We start from the raw sequence: 20,000 nt of genomic DNA, 5'->3' as shown, positions 1-20,000 counted from the left end.
TCTGTCTGTCTGTCTGACCCTGGACCTGGTGTCTGTCTCTGTCTGTCTGTCTGTCTGTCTGTCTGTCTGTCTGTCTGTCTGTCTGTCTGTCTGTCTGACCCTGGACCTGGTGTCTGTCTCTGTCTGTCTGTCTGTCTGTCTGTCTGTCTGTCTGTCTGTCTGTCTGTGTCTGTCTGTCTGTCTGTCTCTGTCTCTGGATAAGAGACTAAAATGTACAAATTCAGAGGAACTGGTTCTGTTAAGTGTTTTAGTTTCAGAAGCTTCCAGAAGAACATTCAGCACATTCCATACTGCTGCTGCAGACAATTACACACACACACACACACACACACACACACACACACACACACACACACACACACAATTAAATCAACCTCAGACTCCACTCTAAAGACAGTTTATTGGGAAAGTATTCAGACCCCTTGACTTTTAACACATTCTGCTTTACGTTACAGCCTTATTCTACCCACAATACCCCGTAATGACATCACCACAATACCCCGTAATGACATCACAATACCCCGTAATGACATCACCACAATACCCCGTAATGACATCACAATACCCCGTAATGACATCACCACAATACCCCGTAATGACATCACCACAATACCCCGTAATGACATCACCACAATACCCCGTAATGACATCACAATACCCCGTAATGACATCACAATACCCCGTAATGACACCACAATACCCCGTAATGACACCACAATACCCCGTAATGACATCACCACAATACCCCGTAATGACATCACCACAATACCCCGTAATGACATCACCACAATACCCCGTAATGACATCACCACAATACCCCGTAATGACATCACCACAATACCCCGTAATGACATCACAATACCCCGTAATGACACCACAATACCCCGTAATGACACCACAATACCCCGTAATGACATCACAATACCCCGTAATGACATCACCACAATACCCCATATACTGCTGTTCTCTTCTCCCTCCCTCCCCCTTCTCTCTCTTCTCCCTCCCTCCCCCCTTCTCTCTCTTCTCCCTCCCTCCCCCTTCTCTCTCTTCTCCCTCCCTCCCCCTCTCTCTCTCTGCTGTTCTCTTCTCCCTCCCTCCCCCTTCTCTCTCTTCTCCCTCCCTCCCCCCTTCTCTCTCTGCTGTTCTCTTCTCCCTCCCTCCCCCTTCTCTCTCTTCTCCCTCCCTCCCCCCTTCTCTCTCTTCTCCCTCCCTCCCCCTCTCTCTCTCCGCTGTTCTCTTCTCCCTCCCTCTTCTCCCTCCCTCCCCCTTCTCTCTCTCCCCCTTCTCTTCTCCCTCCCTCCCCCTTCTCTCTCTCTGCTGTTCTCTTCTCCCTCCCTCCCCCCTTCTCTCTCTCTGCTGTTCTCTTCTCCCTCCCTCCCCCTTCTCTCTCTCTGCTGTTCTCTTCTCTCTCCCTCCCCCTTCTCTCTCTCCGCTGTTCTCTTCTCCCTCCCTCCCCCTTCTCTCTCTCCCCCTTCTCTTCTCCCTCCCTCCCCCTTCTCTCCCTCCCCCTTCTCTCTCTCCCCCTTCTCTCTCTCCCCCTTCTCTCTCCGCTGTTCTCTTCTCCCTCCCTCCCCCTCTCTCTCTCTGCTGTTCTCTTCTCCCTCCCTCCCCCTTCTCTCTCTTCTCCCTCCCTCCCCCCTTCTCTCTCTGCTGTTCTCTTCTCCCTCCCTCCCCCTTCTCTCTCTTCTCCCTCCCTCCCCCCTTCTCTCTCTTCTCCCTCCCTCCCCCCCTCTCTCTCGCCGCTGTTCTCTTCTCCCTCCCTCTTCTCCCTCCCTCCCCCTTCTCTCTCTCCCCCTTCTCTTCTCCCTCCCTCCCCCTTCTCTCTCTCTGCTGTTCTCTTCTCCCTCCCTCCCCCCTTCTCTCTCTCTGCTGTTCTCTTCTCCCTCCCTCCCCCCTTCTCTCTCTCTGCTGTTCTCTTCTCTCTCCCTCCCCCTTCTCTCTCTCCGCTGTTCTCTTCTCCCTCCCTCCCCCTTCTCTCTCTCCCCCTTCTCTTCTCCCTCCCTCCCCCTTCTCTCCCTCCCCCTTCTCTCTCTCCCCCTTCTCTCTCTCCCCCTTCTCTCTCCGCTGTTCTCTTCTCCCTCCCTCCCCCATCCCTCCATCTCTAGTTTTACTGCACTGGGGACATTTTCCTTTGGTACAGCATTGCTCCGCCCAACGACACACCCTTATTAGAGAGACTAACCACACACACACACACACACACACACACACTAACACACACACACTAACACACACTAACACACACACACTAACACACACACACACACTAACACACACACACACACTAACACACACACACACACTAACACACACACCAGACTTAGGTTTCAGAATACTGCAGGTTTATTTTATTTTTAGATTATTTGTTGTTGTATTAAAAGAAAACATTGTATATGTACAGTAATTATTTTTGTTACTTTTACCCCGTTTTCTCCCCAATTTCATGTAATAATTTGTAATTATCTGGTTTTAACTGGAACTCTGCAGATACACAGTTAACTGTGTTCTGTAACGGGTTATAACAATATATCATGTGTATATTAATGTGTGTGTGTGTGTATATTAATGTGTGTATATATTAATGTGTGTGTGTGTGTGTGTGTGTGTGTGTTTATATATTAATGTGTGTGTGTATATATTAATGTGTGTGTGTGTGTGTGTGTGTGTGTGTGTGTGTGTGTGTGTGTGTATATATTAATGTGTGTGTTCGTTCTCTGTCCCTTCAGAACCTGCGCGTGCGCCACAGTGAAGGAGTAGAGTTCTACACTCGATCGGCCCAGAAGGTCCGAGGTTCCCTCAGTCAGAGATACATGCTGGTGGACGGAGACAGAGCCGTGACCGGGTCATACAGGTACCCTCCCTGATCTCTCTGACCTCCCTGACCTCTCTCAGTCAGAGATACATGCTGGTGGACGGAGACAGAGCCGTGACCGGGTCATACAGGTACCCCCCCTGACCTCTGACCTCTCTCAGTCAGAGATACATGCTGGTGGACGGAGACAGAGCCGTGACCGGGTCATACAGGTACCCCCCCTGACCTCTGACCTCTCTCAGTCAGAGATACATGCTGGTGGACGGAGACAGAGCCGTGACCGGGTCATACAGGTACCCCCCCTGACCTCTGACCTCTCTCAGTCAGAGATACATGCTGGTGGACGGAGACAGAGCCGTGACCGGGTCATACAGGTACCCCCCCCTGACCTCTCTGACCCCTCTCAGTCAGAGATACATGCTGGTAGACGGAGACAGAGCCGTGACCGGGTCATACAGGTACCCCCCCTGACCTCTGACCTCTCTCAGTCAGAGATACATGCTGGTGGACGGAGACAGAGCCGTGACCGGGTCATACAGGTACCCCCCTGACCTCTGACCTCTCTCAGTCAGAGATACATGCTGGTGGACGGAGACAGAGCCGTGACCGGGTCATACAGGTACCCCCCCCTGACCTCTCTGACCCCTCTCAGTCAGAGATACATGCTGGTAGACAGAGACAGAGCCGTGACCGGGTCATACAGGTACCCCCCCTGACCTCTGACCCCTCTGACCTCTCTCAGTCAGAGATACATGCTGGTAGACAGAGACAGTTATAACTGGGGTCATACAGGTACCCCCCTCCCTCCCTGACCTCTCTGATCTCTCTCACCCTCCTTGACCTCTCTGACCTCTCTGACCTCTCTGACCCCTCTGTCAGAGATACATGCTGGTAGACAGAGACAGAGTTATAACTGGGGTCATACAGGGACATGTGACCTTTGACCCCTGTATGTTATAACTGGGGTCATACAGGTACCCCCCGTGACCTTTGACCCCCTGTATGTTCTCTCTCTCTCTCCCCTCAGCTTCACGTGGTCGGCGTCTCGTCTGGACCGGAACCTGATCACCGTTCTGAGCGGTCAGGCAGTCGAGACGTTCGACAAACAGTTCCGTGACCTCTACATGACCTCTAGGGGCGTGTCCCTCGCCAAGATCCCGCTGGAGGAGGAGCCTATCCCTGACCTCACCCCCGTCGTCGTCACCCCGGCGCCCGTCTCCGCGGCCGTTGCTAGGAAACTCATCAATCCTAAATACGCCCTGGTTACGTCACAGGCTAAAGCTAACAATGCTAGCCCGGCTAGCTCCGCTAACGACTCCGGCAACAAGAACTCCACTACCCAAAATCCACTGGGACGGGTTCTAAAGCCTGCCAGAGAGCCAGTCGAGGCCCCGCCCCTCCACCCGGGACTAGCCAATCTGGAGAAGGCGTACCTGATCCAATACCTGCCCACCTGGCCGGAGCCAGACCCTCCCCGCGACGTGATTGGCTTCATCAACGTGAGAGACGCGTCCCGCCCCCAACAGGTTTGTTCCCCTTTTCTCCTCCCCCTTTCTGCTCCTCCTCCTCCCCCTTTCTGCTCCTCCTCCTCACCCTTCCTCCTCGCCCTTTCTCTTCACCCTAACCCTTTCCCCTCACCCTTTCTCCTCACCCTTTCTCCTCACCCTAACCCTATCTCCTCACCCTTTTTCCTCACCCTAACCCTTTCTCCTCACCCTAACCCTTTCTCCTCACCCTTTCTCCTAACCCTAGCCCTTTCTCCTCACCCTCACCCTTTCTCCTCACCCTCACCCTTTCTCCTCACCCTAACCCTTTCTCCTCACCCTAACTCTTTCTCCTCACCCTAACCCTTTCTCCTTTCCCTAACCCTTTCTCTAACACATGTATCTGACTCTTAACAGGTCCACCTCCAGAGAAGTCAACAGTTTGAGACCAGCCAGGCCATCAGATTCAGCTCTCCCTTCAGTGTGCCTGAGAAACCCCTACCTGAGACTGCTACTCTACGGACTACACAGCACGACAAACATGCACCTGATACTCAGCACCCTAATACGCAGAACCCTGGTACGCAGAACCCTGGTACACAGAACCCTGGTACACAGAACCCTGGTACTCAGAACCCTGATACTCAGAACCCTGATACTCAGAACCCTGATACGCCCGATACACAGAACCCTGATACTCAGAACCCTGATACTCAGAACCCTGATATACGGAACCCTGATACTCGGAACCCTGATACTCGGAACCCTGATACTCGGAACCCTGATACTCGGAACCCTGATACACAGAACCCTGGTACTCAGAACCCTGATACACAGAAGCCCGGTTCAAACCCCTCCGCCCTGCCAGTCCCTAAACCTCGCACCCTGCAGCTCCTCATTGGCCCTGCCCAGTCACACCAGTCTGGCCAACCACAGGTCAGCCTGGTCCCCAGGACCGAAAGCCAATCAGGGACACCGCCTGCCTCCATCAGCCAATCAGAAACACTGATGGATACCAAGTCCCGCCCTGGACAGAGAGATGAGGAGGAGGAGTGGCTAGAGGAGGAGGAGTGGCTAGAGGAGGAGGAGTGGCTGGAGGAGGGGCTAGAGGGGAGGCGGGGCAGCAGTAGTCATGACGATAATGGCAGCGCCACGGCGCTGTGTGACCAGACAGCCAATAACACGTCGTCTGACGACTTATACTACGAGTGCAACGAATCAGACCCCGCAGAATCCTCGCCGGTGGCCAATGGGGTAACGGCAGAGTTGGGCCGGGTTGACGAGGGTCATCGTCACGGAAACGGGGTCAATGTGATGGCGAGGTTCTCCCAGAGCATGCTGGACCTTCGGCCTGACAGCCAATCAAACGACGGGAGAGTTCTAATGAGCCAATCACAGGACCGAAGGGGTCAACAGACACGCCCACGGCCACACAGACACATCGGACAGGTGAGACGCCCCACACCGTGGGAGACCAGATTAGACCTAGGGGTCAACAGGTTAATAACCCTCACTAGGAGACCAGATTAGACCTAGGGGTCAACAGGTTAATAACCCTCACTAGGAGACCAGATTAGACCTAGGGGTCAAAAGGTTAATAACCCTCACTAGGAGACCAGATTAGACCTAGGGGTCAAAAGGTTAGGGTTAGGACAGCAGCCAGAGAGATGATATGTCCTGTTGACGCAGCCAGAGAGTTGATATGTCCTGTTGACGCAGCCAGAGAGTTGATATGTCCTGTTGATGCAGCCAGAGAGTTGATATGTCCTGTTGACGCAGCCAGAGAGTTGATATGTCCTGTTGACGCAGCCACAGAGATGATATGTCCTGTTGATGCAGCCAGAGAGTTGATATGTCCTGTTGATGCAGCCAGAGAGTTGATATGTCCTGTTGATGCAGCCAGAGAGTTGATATGTCCTGTTCACGCAGCCAGAGAGATGATATGTCCTGTTGATGCAGCCAGAGAGTTGATATGTCCTGTTGATGCAGCCAGAGAGATGATGCAGCCAGAGAGATGATATGTCCAGTTCATGTAGCCATTCACACATTTTGTATTGTTGCGTTGAAATGGTATATTATTGGTCCACTGGACCCGTCATTACTTTTCTCGGGAAACAGGAAGGAGCTTGGTGGGAAAGTCCCGGGACCTCAGCATGAGGTGTTACTAATTACTTTAATGAGCAGCGGAGAGAGAGAACAATATTATAGCTGTGTGTGAAAGGGAGAAAGGGAGGGAGGAGAGAGAGGGAGGAAGAGGAGAGAGGGAGAGAGAGAGAGAGAGGAAGAGGAGATAACAATAGCTGTGTGTGAAAGGGAGAAAGGGAGGAAGAGGAGAGGGAGGAAGAGGAGAGAGGGAGGGGGAGGAAGAGGAGAGGGAGGAAGAGGAGAGAGAGAGAGAGGGAGGAAGAGGAGAGAGAGGGAGGAAGAGAGCCCAGCTAGCATCTAATGTGTATTAAGAATGTTCTCCAACTGATTGGACATTGGGAATAGTTCAGAGAACACTAACAAACAACATTCTACTGTGGGAATTTCAGTCCTTCAGTATAACGTTTTCTGCAGGTTCTCATGGTCCTATTTAGTCATGTTCCCAGAACATTCAGAGAATGTTCAGAAACAACATTCTACTGTGGGAATTTCAGTCCTTCAGTATAACGTTTTCTGCAGGTTTTCTCATGGTCCTATTTAGTCATGTTCCCAGAAAGTTCAGAAACAACGTTCTTCGGTGGTCATTTCAGTCCTTCAGTATAACTTTTTCTGCAGGTTCTCATGGTCCTATTTAGTCATGTTCCCAGAACGTTCAGAAAACTTTCCCTAAAAACCTCAAGAAAACATTAAAGTTCAAGTAAGGTTCTTTGAATGTTATTTCAAAACGTGTACATTCCTGTTCTCAGCGTCAACAAAACTCTCTCTGTCCTCTGTCTTGTTAAGTGTGTTCAGGTGTGTTGCCAAGCCCACTAATTGGCCACACCTGATGTTCCATAGAGCTCGTTTCCTTTGAAATGAGGTGTGTTTGAATAGACCCAAATGAACAGCTTTGTTTGCATTTAACAAACATGGCATGTTAGCTCCATCCTGGGGGCCAAGTGGAATAATTCCAGGGATAGAAAACACAAGATCATAGGTTCAAATCTCACTGACGCCGTGTCACAATTAGAAAATAAACTGTTTTTTTGATTTAATGCCAAAGCAGATAAATATCCATGAGTTCAATCTGTGCTGGCAGTTCAGAACAGTCAAGCTAGCCGTGTTAATAAAAGGCTTATTGAAACATTCACTGAAAGTTTTTAAAGGAAGTCATTGAAAAACCTCCAAATAACCAGACTGTATCACGATTGGCCGGTATAGGCCGTGATTGGCCCAGCGTAGGCCGGGTTTGGCCGGTGTAGGCCGTGATTGGCCCGGCGTAGGCCGGGTTTGGCCGGTGTAGGCCGTGATTGGCCCAGCGTAGGCCGGGTTTGGCCGGTGTAGGCCGTGATTGGCCTGGCGTCGTCCGGGTTTGGCCGGTGTAGGCCGTGATTGGCCCGGAGTAGGCCGGGTTTGGCCGGTGTAGGCCGTGATTGGCCTGGCGTCGTCCGGGTTTGGCCGGTGTAGGCCATGATTGGGAGTCCCATAGGGCGGCGCACAATTGGCCCAGGTTTGGCCGGTGTAAGCCGTCATTGTAAATAAGAATTTGTTCTTAACTGATTTGCCCAGTTAAATAAAGGTTAAATAAATGTAATAAAGATACATGGGTCTACACATACTAAGACAGAGGAGCACTGTTTCCCTGTTTCGCTGTCCTGAGCAATTCACTAGCAACAGTATTGGTCCAGTCCAAGTGATGAGTTGATACAATGTTACACTTCACTAGCAACAGTGTTGATGATGGAAGTTCTAGGCCTACTGTATTTTACTAGGGAAGTTCTAGGTCTACTGTATTTGACTAGGGAAGTTCTAGGTCTACTGTATTTTACTAGGGAAGTTCTAGGCCTACTGTATTTTACTAGGGAAGTTCTAGGTCTACTGTATTTGACTAGGGAAGTTCTAGGTCTACTGTATTTGACTAGGGAAGTTCTAGGTCTACTGTATTTTACTAGGGAAGTTCTAGGCCTACTGTATTTTACTAGGGAAGTTCTAGGCCTACTGTATTTTACTAGGGAAGTTCTAGGCCTACTGTATTTTACTAGGGAAGTTCTAGGCCTACTGTATTTTACTAGTTGATGATGGAAGTTCTAGGCCTACTGTATTTTACTAGGGAAGTTCTAGGTCTACTGTATTTTACTAGGGAAGTTCTAGGCCTACTGTATTTTACTAGGGAAGTTCTAGGCCTACTGTATTTTACTAGGGAAGTTCTAGGTCTACTGTATTTTACTAGGGAAGTTCTAGGTCTACTGTATTTTACTAGTTGATGATGGAAGTTCTAGGCCTACTGTATTTTACTAGGGAAGTTCTAGGTCTACTGTATTTTACTAGGGAAGTTCTAGGTCTACTGTATTTTACTAGGGAAGTTCTAGGTCTACTGTATTTTACTAGGGAAGTTCTAGGTCTACTGTATTTTACTAGGGAAGTTCTAGGCCTACTGTATTTTACTAGGGAAGTTCTAGGCCTACTGTATTTTACTAGTTGACGATGGAAGTTCTAGGTCTACTGTGTTTTACTAGTTGATGATGGAAGTTCTAGGCCTACTGTATTTTACTAGGGAAGTTCTAGGCCTACTGTATTTTACTAGTTGATGATGGAAGTTCTAGGCCTACTGTATTTTACTAGGGAAGTTCTAGGCCTACTGTATTTTACTAGGGAAGTTCTAGGCCTACTGTATTTTACTAGTTGACGATGGAAGTTCTAGGTCTACTGTATTTTACTAGTTGATGATGGAAGTTCTAGGCCTACTGTATTTTACTAGGGAAGTTCTAGGCCTACTGTATTTTACTAGGGAAGTTCCAGGCCTACTGTATTTTACTAGTTGATGATGGAAGTTCTAGGCCTACTGTATTTTACTAGTTGATGATGGAAGTTCTAGGCCTACTGTATTTTACTAGGGAAGATCCAGGCCTACTGTATTTTACTAGTTGATGATGGAAGTTCTAGGCCTACTATATTTTACTAGTTGATGATGGAAGTTCTAGGTCTACTGTATTTTACTAGGGAAGTTCTAGGCCTACTGTATTTTACTAGTTGATGATGGAAGTTCTAGGCCTACTGTATTTTACTAGTTGATGATGGAAGTTCTAGGCCTACTGTATTTTACTAGGGAAGTTCTAGGTCTACTGTATTTTATTAGTTGATGATGGAAGTTCTAGGTCTACTGTATTTTACTAGTTGATGATGGAAGTTCTAGGCCTACTGTATTTTACTAGGGAAGTTCTAGGCCTACTGTATTTTACTAGTTGATGATGGAAGTTCTAGGTCTACTGTATTTTACTAGTTGATAATGGAAGTTCTAGGCCTACTGTATTTTACTAGTTGATGATGGAAGTTCTAGGTCTACTGTATTTTACTAGGGAAGTTCTAGGCCTACTGTATTTTACTAGTTGATGATGGAAGTTCTAGGCCTACTGTATTTTACTAGGGAAGTTCTAGGTCTACTGTATTTTACTAAGAAAGTTCTAGGTCTACTGTATTTTACTAGGGAAGTTCTAGGTCTACTGTATTTTACTAGTTGATGGTGGAAGTTCTAGGTCTACTGCTGCATTGGCCTATAGGCTATCTCAGCCAGTGGATCACAGTGTATCTGTGTGGATCAGTGTGGATCACAGTGTGGATCCCAGTGTATCGGTGTGGATCACAGGGTATCAGTGTGGATCAGTGTGGATCAGTGTGGATCCCAGGGTATCAGTGTGGATCCCAGGGTATCAGTGTGGATCACAGGGTATCAGTGTGGATCACAATGTATCAGTGTGGATCAGAATGTATCAGTGTGGATCAGTGTGGATCAGTGTGGATCCCAGTGGATCCCAGTGGATCAGTGTGGATCCCAGTGGATCAGTGTAGATCCCAGTGGATCACAGTGTGGATCACAGTGTGGATCACAGTGTGGATCACAGTGTGGATCACAGTGTGGATCACAGTGTGGATCACAGGGTATCAGTGTGGATCACAGTGTATCAGTGTGGATCACAGTGTATCAGTGTGGATCCCTGGGTATCAGTGTGGATCCCTGGGTATCAGTGTGGATCCCAGGGTATCAGTGTGGATCCCAGGGTATCAATGTGGACCCCAGGGTATCAGTGTGGACCCCAGGGTATCAGTGTGGACCCCAGGGTATCAGTGTGGACCCCAGTGTATCAGTGTGGACCCCAGTGTATCAGTGTGGACCACAGGGTATCAGTGTGGATCACAGTGGATCCCAGTGTGGATCACAGTGGATCCCAGTGTATCAGTGTGGATCCCAGTGTATTACAGTGTGGATCAGTGTGGATCACAGGGTATCAGTGTGGATCACTGTGGATCACAGGGTATCAGTGTGGATCACTGTGTGGATCACTGTGGATCACAGGGTATCAGTGTGGATCACAGTGGATCCCAGTGTATCAGTGTGGATCCCAGTGTATCAGTGTGGATCCCAGTGTATCAGTGTGGATTACAGTGTGGAACACAGGGTATCAGTGTGGATCACTGTGGATCACAGGGTATCAGTGTGGATCACTGTGTGGATCACTGTGGATCACAGGGTATCAGTGTGGATCACTGTGTGGATCACTGTGGATCACAGGGTATCAGTGTGGATCACAGTGGATCACAGTGGATCAGTGTGGATCCAGTGTGTTACCTGGGTGTTACCTGGGTACAGGCTGGGTGTTACCTGGGTACAGGTGGGTGTTACCTGGGTACAGGTGGGTGTTCCCTGGGTGTTACCTGGGTACAGGTGGGTGTTACCTGGGTGTTACCTGGGTACAGGCTGGGTGTTACCTGGGTACAGGTGGGTGTTACCTGGGTACAGGCTCAGTGGGCTGGGTGTTACCTGGGTACAGGCTGGGTGTTACCTGGGTACAGGCTGGGTGTTACCTGGGTACAGGCTGGGTGTTACCTGGGTGTTACCTGGGTACAGGCTGGTGTTACCTGGGTACAGGTGGGTGTTACCTGGGTACAGGCTGGGTGTTACCTGGGTACAGGCTGGGTGTTACCTGGGTGTTACCTGGGTACAGGCTGGGTGTTACCTGGGTACAGGTGGGTGTGACCTGGGTACAGGCTGGGTGTTACCTGGGTACAGGTGGGTGTTACCTGGGTACAGGCTGGGTGTTACCTGGGTACAGGCTGGGTGTTACCTGGGTACAGGTGGGTGTTACCTGGGTGTTACCTGGGTACAGAGCTCTGCTGATCATGCCTGGTAGGATGATGAATATGAAGGGTAACCCTTGAGGTAGGACGCCAGGATAGAAGCTCCTTTAGCATGAGACAGGTTCTTAGCTGACAGGGACCTCTGCATGATCAGCTGGACACACACACACACACACACACACACACACACACACACACACACACACACACACACAAATGTATGAGTCAAGGGATATATCTAACTGTAGTCAGGCAGTATGGGTCAGGGCAGTATGTAGATCTAACTGTAGTCAGGGCAGTATGGGTCAGGGCAGTGTGTTAGTATGTAGATCTAACTGTAGTCAGGCAGTATGGGTCAGGGCAGTGTGTTAGTGTGTAGATCTAACTGTATTCAGGCAGTATGGGTCAGGGCAGTATGTAGATCTAACTGTAGTCAGGCAGTATGGGTCAGGGCAGTAAGTAGATCTAACTGTAGTCAGGCAGCATGGGTCAGGGCAGTGTGTAGATCTAACTGTAGTCAGGCAGTATGGGTCAGGGCAGTGTGTAGATCTAACTGTAGTCAGGCGGTATGGGTCAGGGCAGTATGGGTCAGGGCAGTATGAAGATCTAACTGTAGTCAGGCAGTATGGGTCAGGGCAGTATGTAGATCTAACTTTAGTCAGGCAGTATGGGTCAGGGCAATGTGTAGATCTAACCGTCTCTCTCTCTCTCTCCCTCTCTCTCTCTCTCTCTCTCTCCCTCTCTCCCTCTCTCCCCCTACCTCTCTCTCTCTCTCTCTCCCTCTCCCTCCCTCTCTCTCCCTCTCTCTCTCTCTCTCTCTCTCCCTCCCTCTCTCTCCCTCTCTCTCTCTCTCCCTCCCCCTCTCTCCCTCCCTCTCTCTCTCTAGTTGTTTCAGAGCTCCAGGTCGCCAGGTCGTGATGGGCGCCAGAGGGGCAGGTCTAAAGTCCTCATTGCCAAACCAGGAAGTGCTCACCGCTCGCCACTAGCATCGTGCCCTGTGATCGGAGGACATCGCTACTTGCAGGGCCAATCACTGCAGCCCTCCGATACTCGCTCCAGCCGGTCGCCACGACGACACAGCCCTGCCTACAAAGGGGCGGGATTTCCCCCTGGCCACGCCTCCCCACGTCGTGCATCCAATCCGGCAGGAGCTATAGGCGTGTCCTTCTCCAAACTGACCAATCAACTACTGAGGGGGCAGTATATAGCCTCACAGACGAAAGCGTCGCTTGACAACAAGGAGGTCGGCTAGGATTGGCTAATGTATGGACCAATGGGACGGCTAGCAGGAAGTTAGACAGACAATGTAACTGGATGTTGTTGTTTTTTTATGTTTGTCTGATTGGTTGCTCTGACCAGATCGTGCGTCTGATTGGTTGCTCTGACCAGATCGTGCGTCTGATTGGTTGCTCTGACCAGATCGTGCGTCTGATTGGTTGCTCTGACCAGATCGTGCGTCTGATTGGTTGCTCTGACCAGATCGTGCGTCTGATTGGTTGCTCTGACCAGATCGTGCGTCTGATTGGTTGCTCTGACCAGATCGTGTGTCTGATTGGTTGCTCTGACCAGATCGTGCGTCTGATTGGTTGCTCTGACCAGATCGTGCGTCTGATTGGTTGCTCTGACCAGATTGTGCGTCTGATTGGTTGCTCTGACCAGATCGTGCGTCTGATTGGTTGCTCTGACCAGATCGTGCGTCTGATTGGTTGCTCTGACCAGATCGTGCGTCTGATTGGTTGCTCTGACCAGATCGTGCGTCTGATTGGTTGCTCTGACCAGATCGTGCGTCTGATTGGTTGCTCTGACCAGATCGTGCGTCTGATTGGTTGCTCTGACCAGATCGTGCGTCTGATTGGTTGCTCTGACCAGATCGTGCGTCTGATTGGTTGCTCTGACCAGATCGTGCGTCTGATTGGTTGCTCTGACCAGATCGTGCGTCTGATTGGTTGCTCTGACCAGATCGTGCGTCTGATTGGTTGCTCTGACCAGATCGTGCGTCTGATTGGTTGCTCTGACCAGATCGTGCGTCTGATTGGTTGCTCTGACCAGATCGTGCGTCTGATTGGTTGCTCTGACCAGATCGTGCGTCTGATTGGTTGCTCTGACCAGATCGTGCGTCTGATTGGTTGCTCTGACCAGATCGTGCGTCTGATTGATTGCTCTGACCAGATTAATAACTTGACTGGACGTTATCTGAATGTTGAAAATGAGACTGGATGAACAGAGAATATTGTAGATGAACATGATACCAAGACGATGCAGTAACTCAGGGTTACCAAGATTCACTCTGCTACAACGTGATGGACCATAAAACAGATTCACTCTACTACAACGTGATGGACCACCAAAAACAGATTCACTCTACTACAACGTGATGGACCACCAAAACAGATTCACTCTACTACAACGTGATGGACCATAAAACAGATTCACTCTACTACAACGTGATGGACCACCAAAAACAGATTCACTCTACTACAACGTGATGGACCACCAAAACAGATTCACTCTACTACAACGTGATGGACCACCAAAACAGATTCACTCTACTACAACGTGATGGACCATAAAACAGATTCACTCTACTACAACGTGATGGACCACCAAAACAGATTCACTCTACTACAACGTGATGGACCCCAAAACAGATTCACTCTACTACAACGTGATGGACCACCAAAACAGATTCACTCTACGACAACGTGATGGACCACCAAAAACAGATTCACTCTACTACAACGTGATGGACCCCAAAACAGATTCACTCTACTACAACGTGATGGACCACCAAAACAGATTCACTCTACTACAACGTGATGGACCCCAAAACAGATTCACTCTACTACAACGTGATGGACCACCAAAACAGATTCACTCTACTACAACGTGATGGACCCCAAAAACAGATTCACTCTACTACAACGTGATGGACCACCAAAACAGATTCACTCTAACGTGATGGACCACCAAAAACAGATTCACTCTACTACAACGTGATGGACCCCAAAAACAGATTCACTCTACTACAACGTGATGGACCACCAAAAAACAGAGGATAAGTTTAGCTTCTCGCTTCATATTCTTAGTTTTCGCAGAAGTCGTCCTGCTGTTTACTTGGTGCATCGCTGACTCTACCTTTAACTAACCTTGTCTGGATGTTTATCTACTGTAACATGAATTGAATGTTTTGACAAGACATTTGCCCGGTACTTTTTTGAATGTTTGACAGAATTGGGGGGAGTAACGTTTATGAAACGATGGCAGATTCTCCAAATGTTGGACATGAACGTTGTTAAAACGTTAGGAGAATGTTGTTGTTGTTAATAAAGTGAACTTGACTAAACGTTGTTGGTTGGTATACTTTTACTGTTAGGAGTGAAAGGTCATGGGGTTTAGAGGTCACCTGGTCAGTCTACCAGTAGCTTGTAGCCAGTACACTGCGTTCAGAAAGTATTCAGAGTCCTTCACCTGGTCAGTCTACCAGTAGCTTGTAGCCAGTACACTGCGTTCAGAAAGTATTCAGAGTCCTTGACTTTATCCACATTTTGTTACGTTACAGACTTATTCTAAAATGGATTAAATCGTTTTTTTTCGCACCCCTCATCTACACACAATACACCAAAATGACAAAGCAAAAACAGGTTTAGAATTTTTGTTGCAATCATCACATTTACATAAGTATTCAGACCCTTTACTCAGTACTTTGCTGAAGCAGCTTTAGCAGCGATTACAGCCTCAAGACACACCTGTATTCCATTTAAGAATGATGGAGGCCACTGTGTTCTTGTGGACCTTCAATGCTGCAGAAATGTTTAGGTACCCTTCCCCACATCTGTGCATCATCACAATCCTGTCTCGGAGCTCTACGGACAATTCTTTAGACCTCATGTCTTGGTTTCTGCTCTGTCAACTGTGGGACCTTATATAGACAGGTGTGTGCCTTTCCAAATCATGTCCAATCAATTGAATTTACCACAGGTGGACTCCAAGTTGTAGAAACATCTCAAGGATGATCAATGGAAACAGGATGCACCTGAGCTCAATTTCGAGTCTCATAGCGAAGGGTCTGAATACTTATGTAATTAAGGTATTTCTGTTGTTTTTAAATTTGATAACGTTTCTAAAAACCTGTTTTCGCTTTGCCATTATGGGGTATTGTGTGTAGATTGATGAGGAAAACAATTTATTTTAATCCATTTTAGAATAAGGCTGTAACGAAACAACGTGTAGAAAAAGTCAAGGGGTCTGAAAACTTTCAAACTGCAGTCAGTCCCAGGGTCATGCCAAGGTCAAAGGTTATATCTACCTGGTCAGTACACCAGTACCAGGTAACCAGTATAGTCAGTCCCAGGGTTAGAGGTTATATCTACCTGGTCACTACACCAGTACCAGGTGGCCAGTATAGTCAGTCCCAGGGTTAGAGGTTATATCTACCTGGTCAGTACACCAGTACCAGGTAACCAGTATAGTGAGGCCCAGGGTCATGCCAGGCCAGGGCAGATCCCCAGAAACTGGGTGTCTGAACAGGTGCATGGCGTCTTCTCTGGGCAGGTGGCAGCTACTGTTGGGGATGATCTGAAGGAACAATGAGGATTAGATTAATACTATTACTACTGATATATTACATTAACATTATTATAATACTGATAATAACATTACTACTGTTGGGGATGATCTGAATGAACAATGAGGATTACATTAATACTATTACTACTGATATATTACATTAACATTATTATAATACTGATATATTACATTAACATTATTATAATACTGATAATACCATTACTACTGTTGGGGATGATCTGAAGGAACAATGAGAATTACATTAATACTATTACTACTGATATATTAAATTAACATTATTATAATACTGATAATAACATTACTACTGTTGGGGATGATCTGAAGGAACAATGAGGATTACATTAATACTATTACTACTGATATATTAAATTAACATTATAATACTGATGATCTGAAGGAAGAATGAGGATTACATTAATACTATTACTACTGATATATTACATTAACATTATTATTACTACTGATGATCTGAAGGAACAATGAGGATTACATCAACATTAGTACTGTTGGGGATGATCTGAAGGAACAATGAGGATTACATTAATACTATTACTACTGATACATTACATTAACATTATTATAATACTGATAATAACATTACTACTGTTGGGGATGATCTGAAGGAACATTGAGGATTACATTAATACTATTACTACTGATATATTACATTAACATTAATATAATACTGATAACAGTACTACTGTTGGGGATGATCTGAAAGAACAATGATAATTACATTAATACTATTACTACTGATATATTACATTAACATTATTATAATACTGATAATAACATTACTACTGTTGGGGATGATCTGAAAGGAACAATGAGAATTACATTAACTACTACTATTATAATACTATCACTACTGATATAGTACTACTACTACTATAATACTGGGGATGATCTGAAGGAACAATGAGGATTACATTAACTACTACTGTTACTACTGTTACTACTGATATAGTACTACTACTATTATAATAATATTACTACTGCTATAGTACTACTACTATAGTACTACTACTATTATAATACTGATAATAACATTACTACTGTTGGGGATGATCTGAAGGAACAATGACAATTACATTAACATTACTACTGTTATAATACTATTACTACTGCTATAGTACTACTACTATTATATAACTGATAATAACATTACTACTGTTACTACTGATATAGTACTACTACTATTATATACTGATAATAACATTACTACTGTTGGGGATGATCTGAAGGAACAATGAGGATTACATTAACTACTACTGTTACTACTGATATAGTACTACTACTATTATAATACTATTACTACTGCTATAGTACTACTACTATTATAATACTATTACTACTGTTGGGGATGATCTGAAGGAACAATGACAATTACATTAACTACTACTATTATAATACTATTACTACTGTTATAATACTATTAATACTGATAATAACATTACTACTGTTGGGGATGATCTGAAGGAACAATGACAATTACATTAACATTACTACTGTTATAGTACTATTACTACTGCTATAGTACTACTACTATTATAATACTGATAATAACATTACTACTGTTACTACTGATATAGTACTACTTCTATTATAATACTGATAATAACATTACTACTGTTGGGGATGATCTGAAGGAACAATGACAATTACATTAACTACTACTATTATAATACTATTACTACTGATATAGTACTACTACTACTATTATAATACTGATAATAACATTACTACTGTTACTACTGATATAGTACTACTACTATTATAATACTATTACTACTGTTGGGGATGATCTGAAGGAACAATGACAATTACATTAACTACTACTATTATAATACTATTACTACTGCTATAGTACTACTACTATTATAATACTGATAATAACATTACTACTGTTACTACTGATATAGTACTACCACTATTATAATACTGATAATAACAATTACTACTGTTGGGGATGATCTGAAGGAACAATGATAATTACATTAACTACTACTACTATTATAATACTATTACTACTGCTATAGTACTACTACTATTATAATACTGTTACTACTGCTATAGTACTACTGCTATTATAATACTGATAACATTACTACTGTTGGGGATGATCTGAAGGAACAATGACAATTACATTAACTACTACTATTATAAAACTATTACTACTGCTATAGTACTACTACTATTATAATACTATTACTACTGATATAGTACTACTACTATTATAATACTGTTACTACTGCTATAGTACTACTACTATTATAATACTATTACTACTGTTGGGGATGATCTGAAGGAACAATGAGAATTACATCAACATTACTACTGTTACTACTGATATAGTACTACTACTATTATAATACTGATAATAACATTACTACTGTTGTGGATGATCTGAAGGAACAATGACAATTACATTAACATTACTACTGTTACTACTGATATAGTACTACTACTATTATAATAGTATTACTACTGCTATAGTACTACTACTATTATAATACTATTACTACTGATATAGTACTACTACTATTATAATACTGATAATAACATTACTACTGTTGGGGATGATCTGAAGGAACAATGACAATTACATTAACATTACTACTGTTACTACTGATATAGTACTACTACTACTATTATAATACTATTACTACTGCTATAGTACTACTACTATTATAATACTATTACTACTGATATAGTACTACTACTATTATAATACTGATAATAACATTACTACTGTTACTACTGATATAGTACTACTTCTATTATAATACTGATAATAACATGACTACTGTTGGGGATGATCTGAAGGAACAATGACAATTACATTAACTACTACTATTATAATACTATTACTACTGATATAGTACTACTACTACTATTATAATACTGATAATAACATTACTACTGTTACTACTGATATAGTACTACTACTATTATAATACTATTACTACTGTTGGGGATGATCTGAAGGAACAATGACAATTACATTAACTACTACTATTATAATACTATTACTACTGCTATAGTACTACTACTATTATAATACTGATAATAACATTACTACTGTTACTACTGATATAGTACTACCACTATTATAATACTGATAATAACATTACTACTGTTGGGGATGATCTGAAGGAACAATGACAATTACATTAACTACTACTGCTATTATAATACTATTACTACTGCTATAGTACTACTACTATTATAATACTGTTACTACTGCTATAGTACTACTGCTATTATAATACTGATAACATTACTACTGTTGGGGATGATCTGAAGGAACAATGACAATTACATTAACTACTACTGTTACTACTGCTATAGTACTACTACTATTATAATACTATTACTACTGCTATAGTACTACTACTATTATAATACTGATAATAACATTACTACTGTTATAGTACTACTACTATTATAATACTGATAATAACAGTACCACTGTTGGGGATGATCTGAAGGAACAATGACAATTACATTAACATTACTACTGTTATAATACTATTACTACTGCTATAGTACTACTACTATTATAATACTGATAATAACATTACTACTGATATAGTACTACTGCTATTATAATACTATTACTACTGTTGGGGATGATCTGAAGGAACAATGACAATTACATTAACATTACTACTGTTATAATACTATTACTACTGCTATAGTACTACTACTATTATAATTCTGATAATAACATTACTACTGATATAGTACTACTGCTATTATAATACTATTACTACTGTTGGGGATGATCTGAAGGAACAATGACAATTACATTAACTACTGCTGTTACTACTGCTATAGTACTACTACTATTATAATAC

The 20,000-nt window shown here is 44.6% G+C and overlaps 2 protein-coding genes across 2 annotated transcripts in view; one reads left to right on the top strand and one right to left on the bottom strand.

The window, feature by feature from the left end:
* The window catches only part of LOC106592199 (protein FAM83G), a 21,712-nt gene extending 6,816 nt beyond the window's left edge, over positions 1 to 14,896 (top strand). Inside the window, exons 3-6 of the mRNA XM_045712521.1 lie at positions 2,727 to 2,851; positions 3,840 to 4,338; positions 4,714 to 5,745; positions 12,440 to 14,896. Coding sequence (XP_045568477.1) covers positions 2,727 to 2,851; positions 3,840 to 4,338; positions 4,714 to 5,745; positions 12,440 to 12,805 — 2,022 coding nt within the window. The 3' untranslated portion in view covers positions 12,806 to 14,896. The remainder of the gene's footprint in view (positions 1 to 2,726; positions 2,852 to 3,839; positions 4,339 to 4,713; positions 5,746 to 12,439) is intronic.
* LOC106596553 (sodium/glucose cotransporter 5) overlaps positions 1 to 20,000 on the bottom strand; it is a 124,039-nt gene that overhangs the window by 89,397 nt on the left and 14,642 nt on the right. The window contains 3 exon segments of the mRNA XM_045712524.1: positions 11,573 to 11,629; positions 11,632 to 11,707; positions 15,988 to 16,128. Of these exon segments, the coding sequence (XP_045568480.1) occupies positions 11,573 to 11,629; positions 11,632 to 11,707; positions 15,988 to 16,128 (274 nt within the window).

Source organism: Salmo salar, chromosome ssa02, assembly GCF_905237065.1.
Source record: "Salmo salar chromosome ssa02, Ssal_v3.1, whole genome shotgun sequence".
Lineage (NCBI taxonomy): Eukaryota > Metazoa > Chordata > Actinopteri > Salmoniformes > Salmonidae > Salmo > Salmo salar.
Note: the sequence above shows the minus strand (reverse complement) of the source record. Positions and strands in the feature narration are given on the sequence as shown.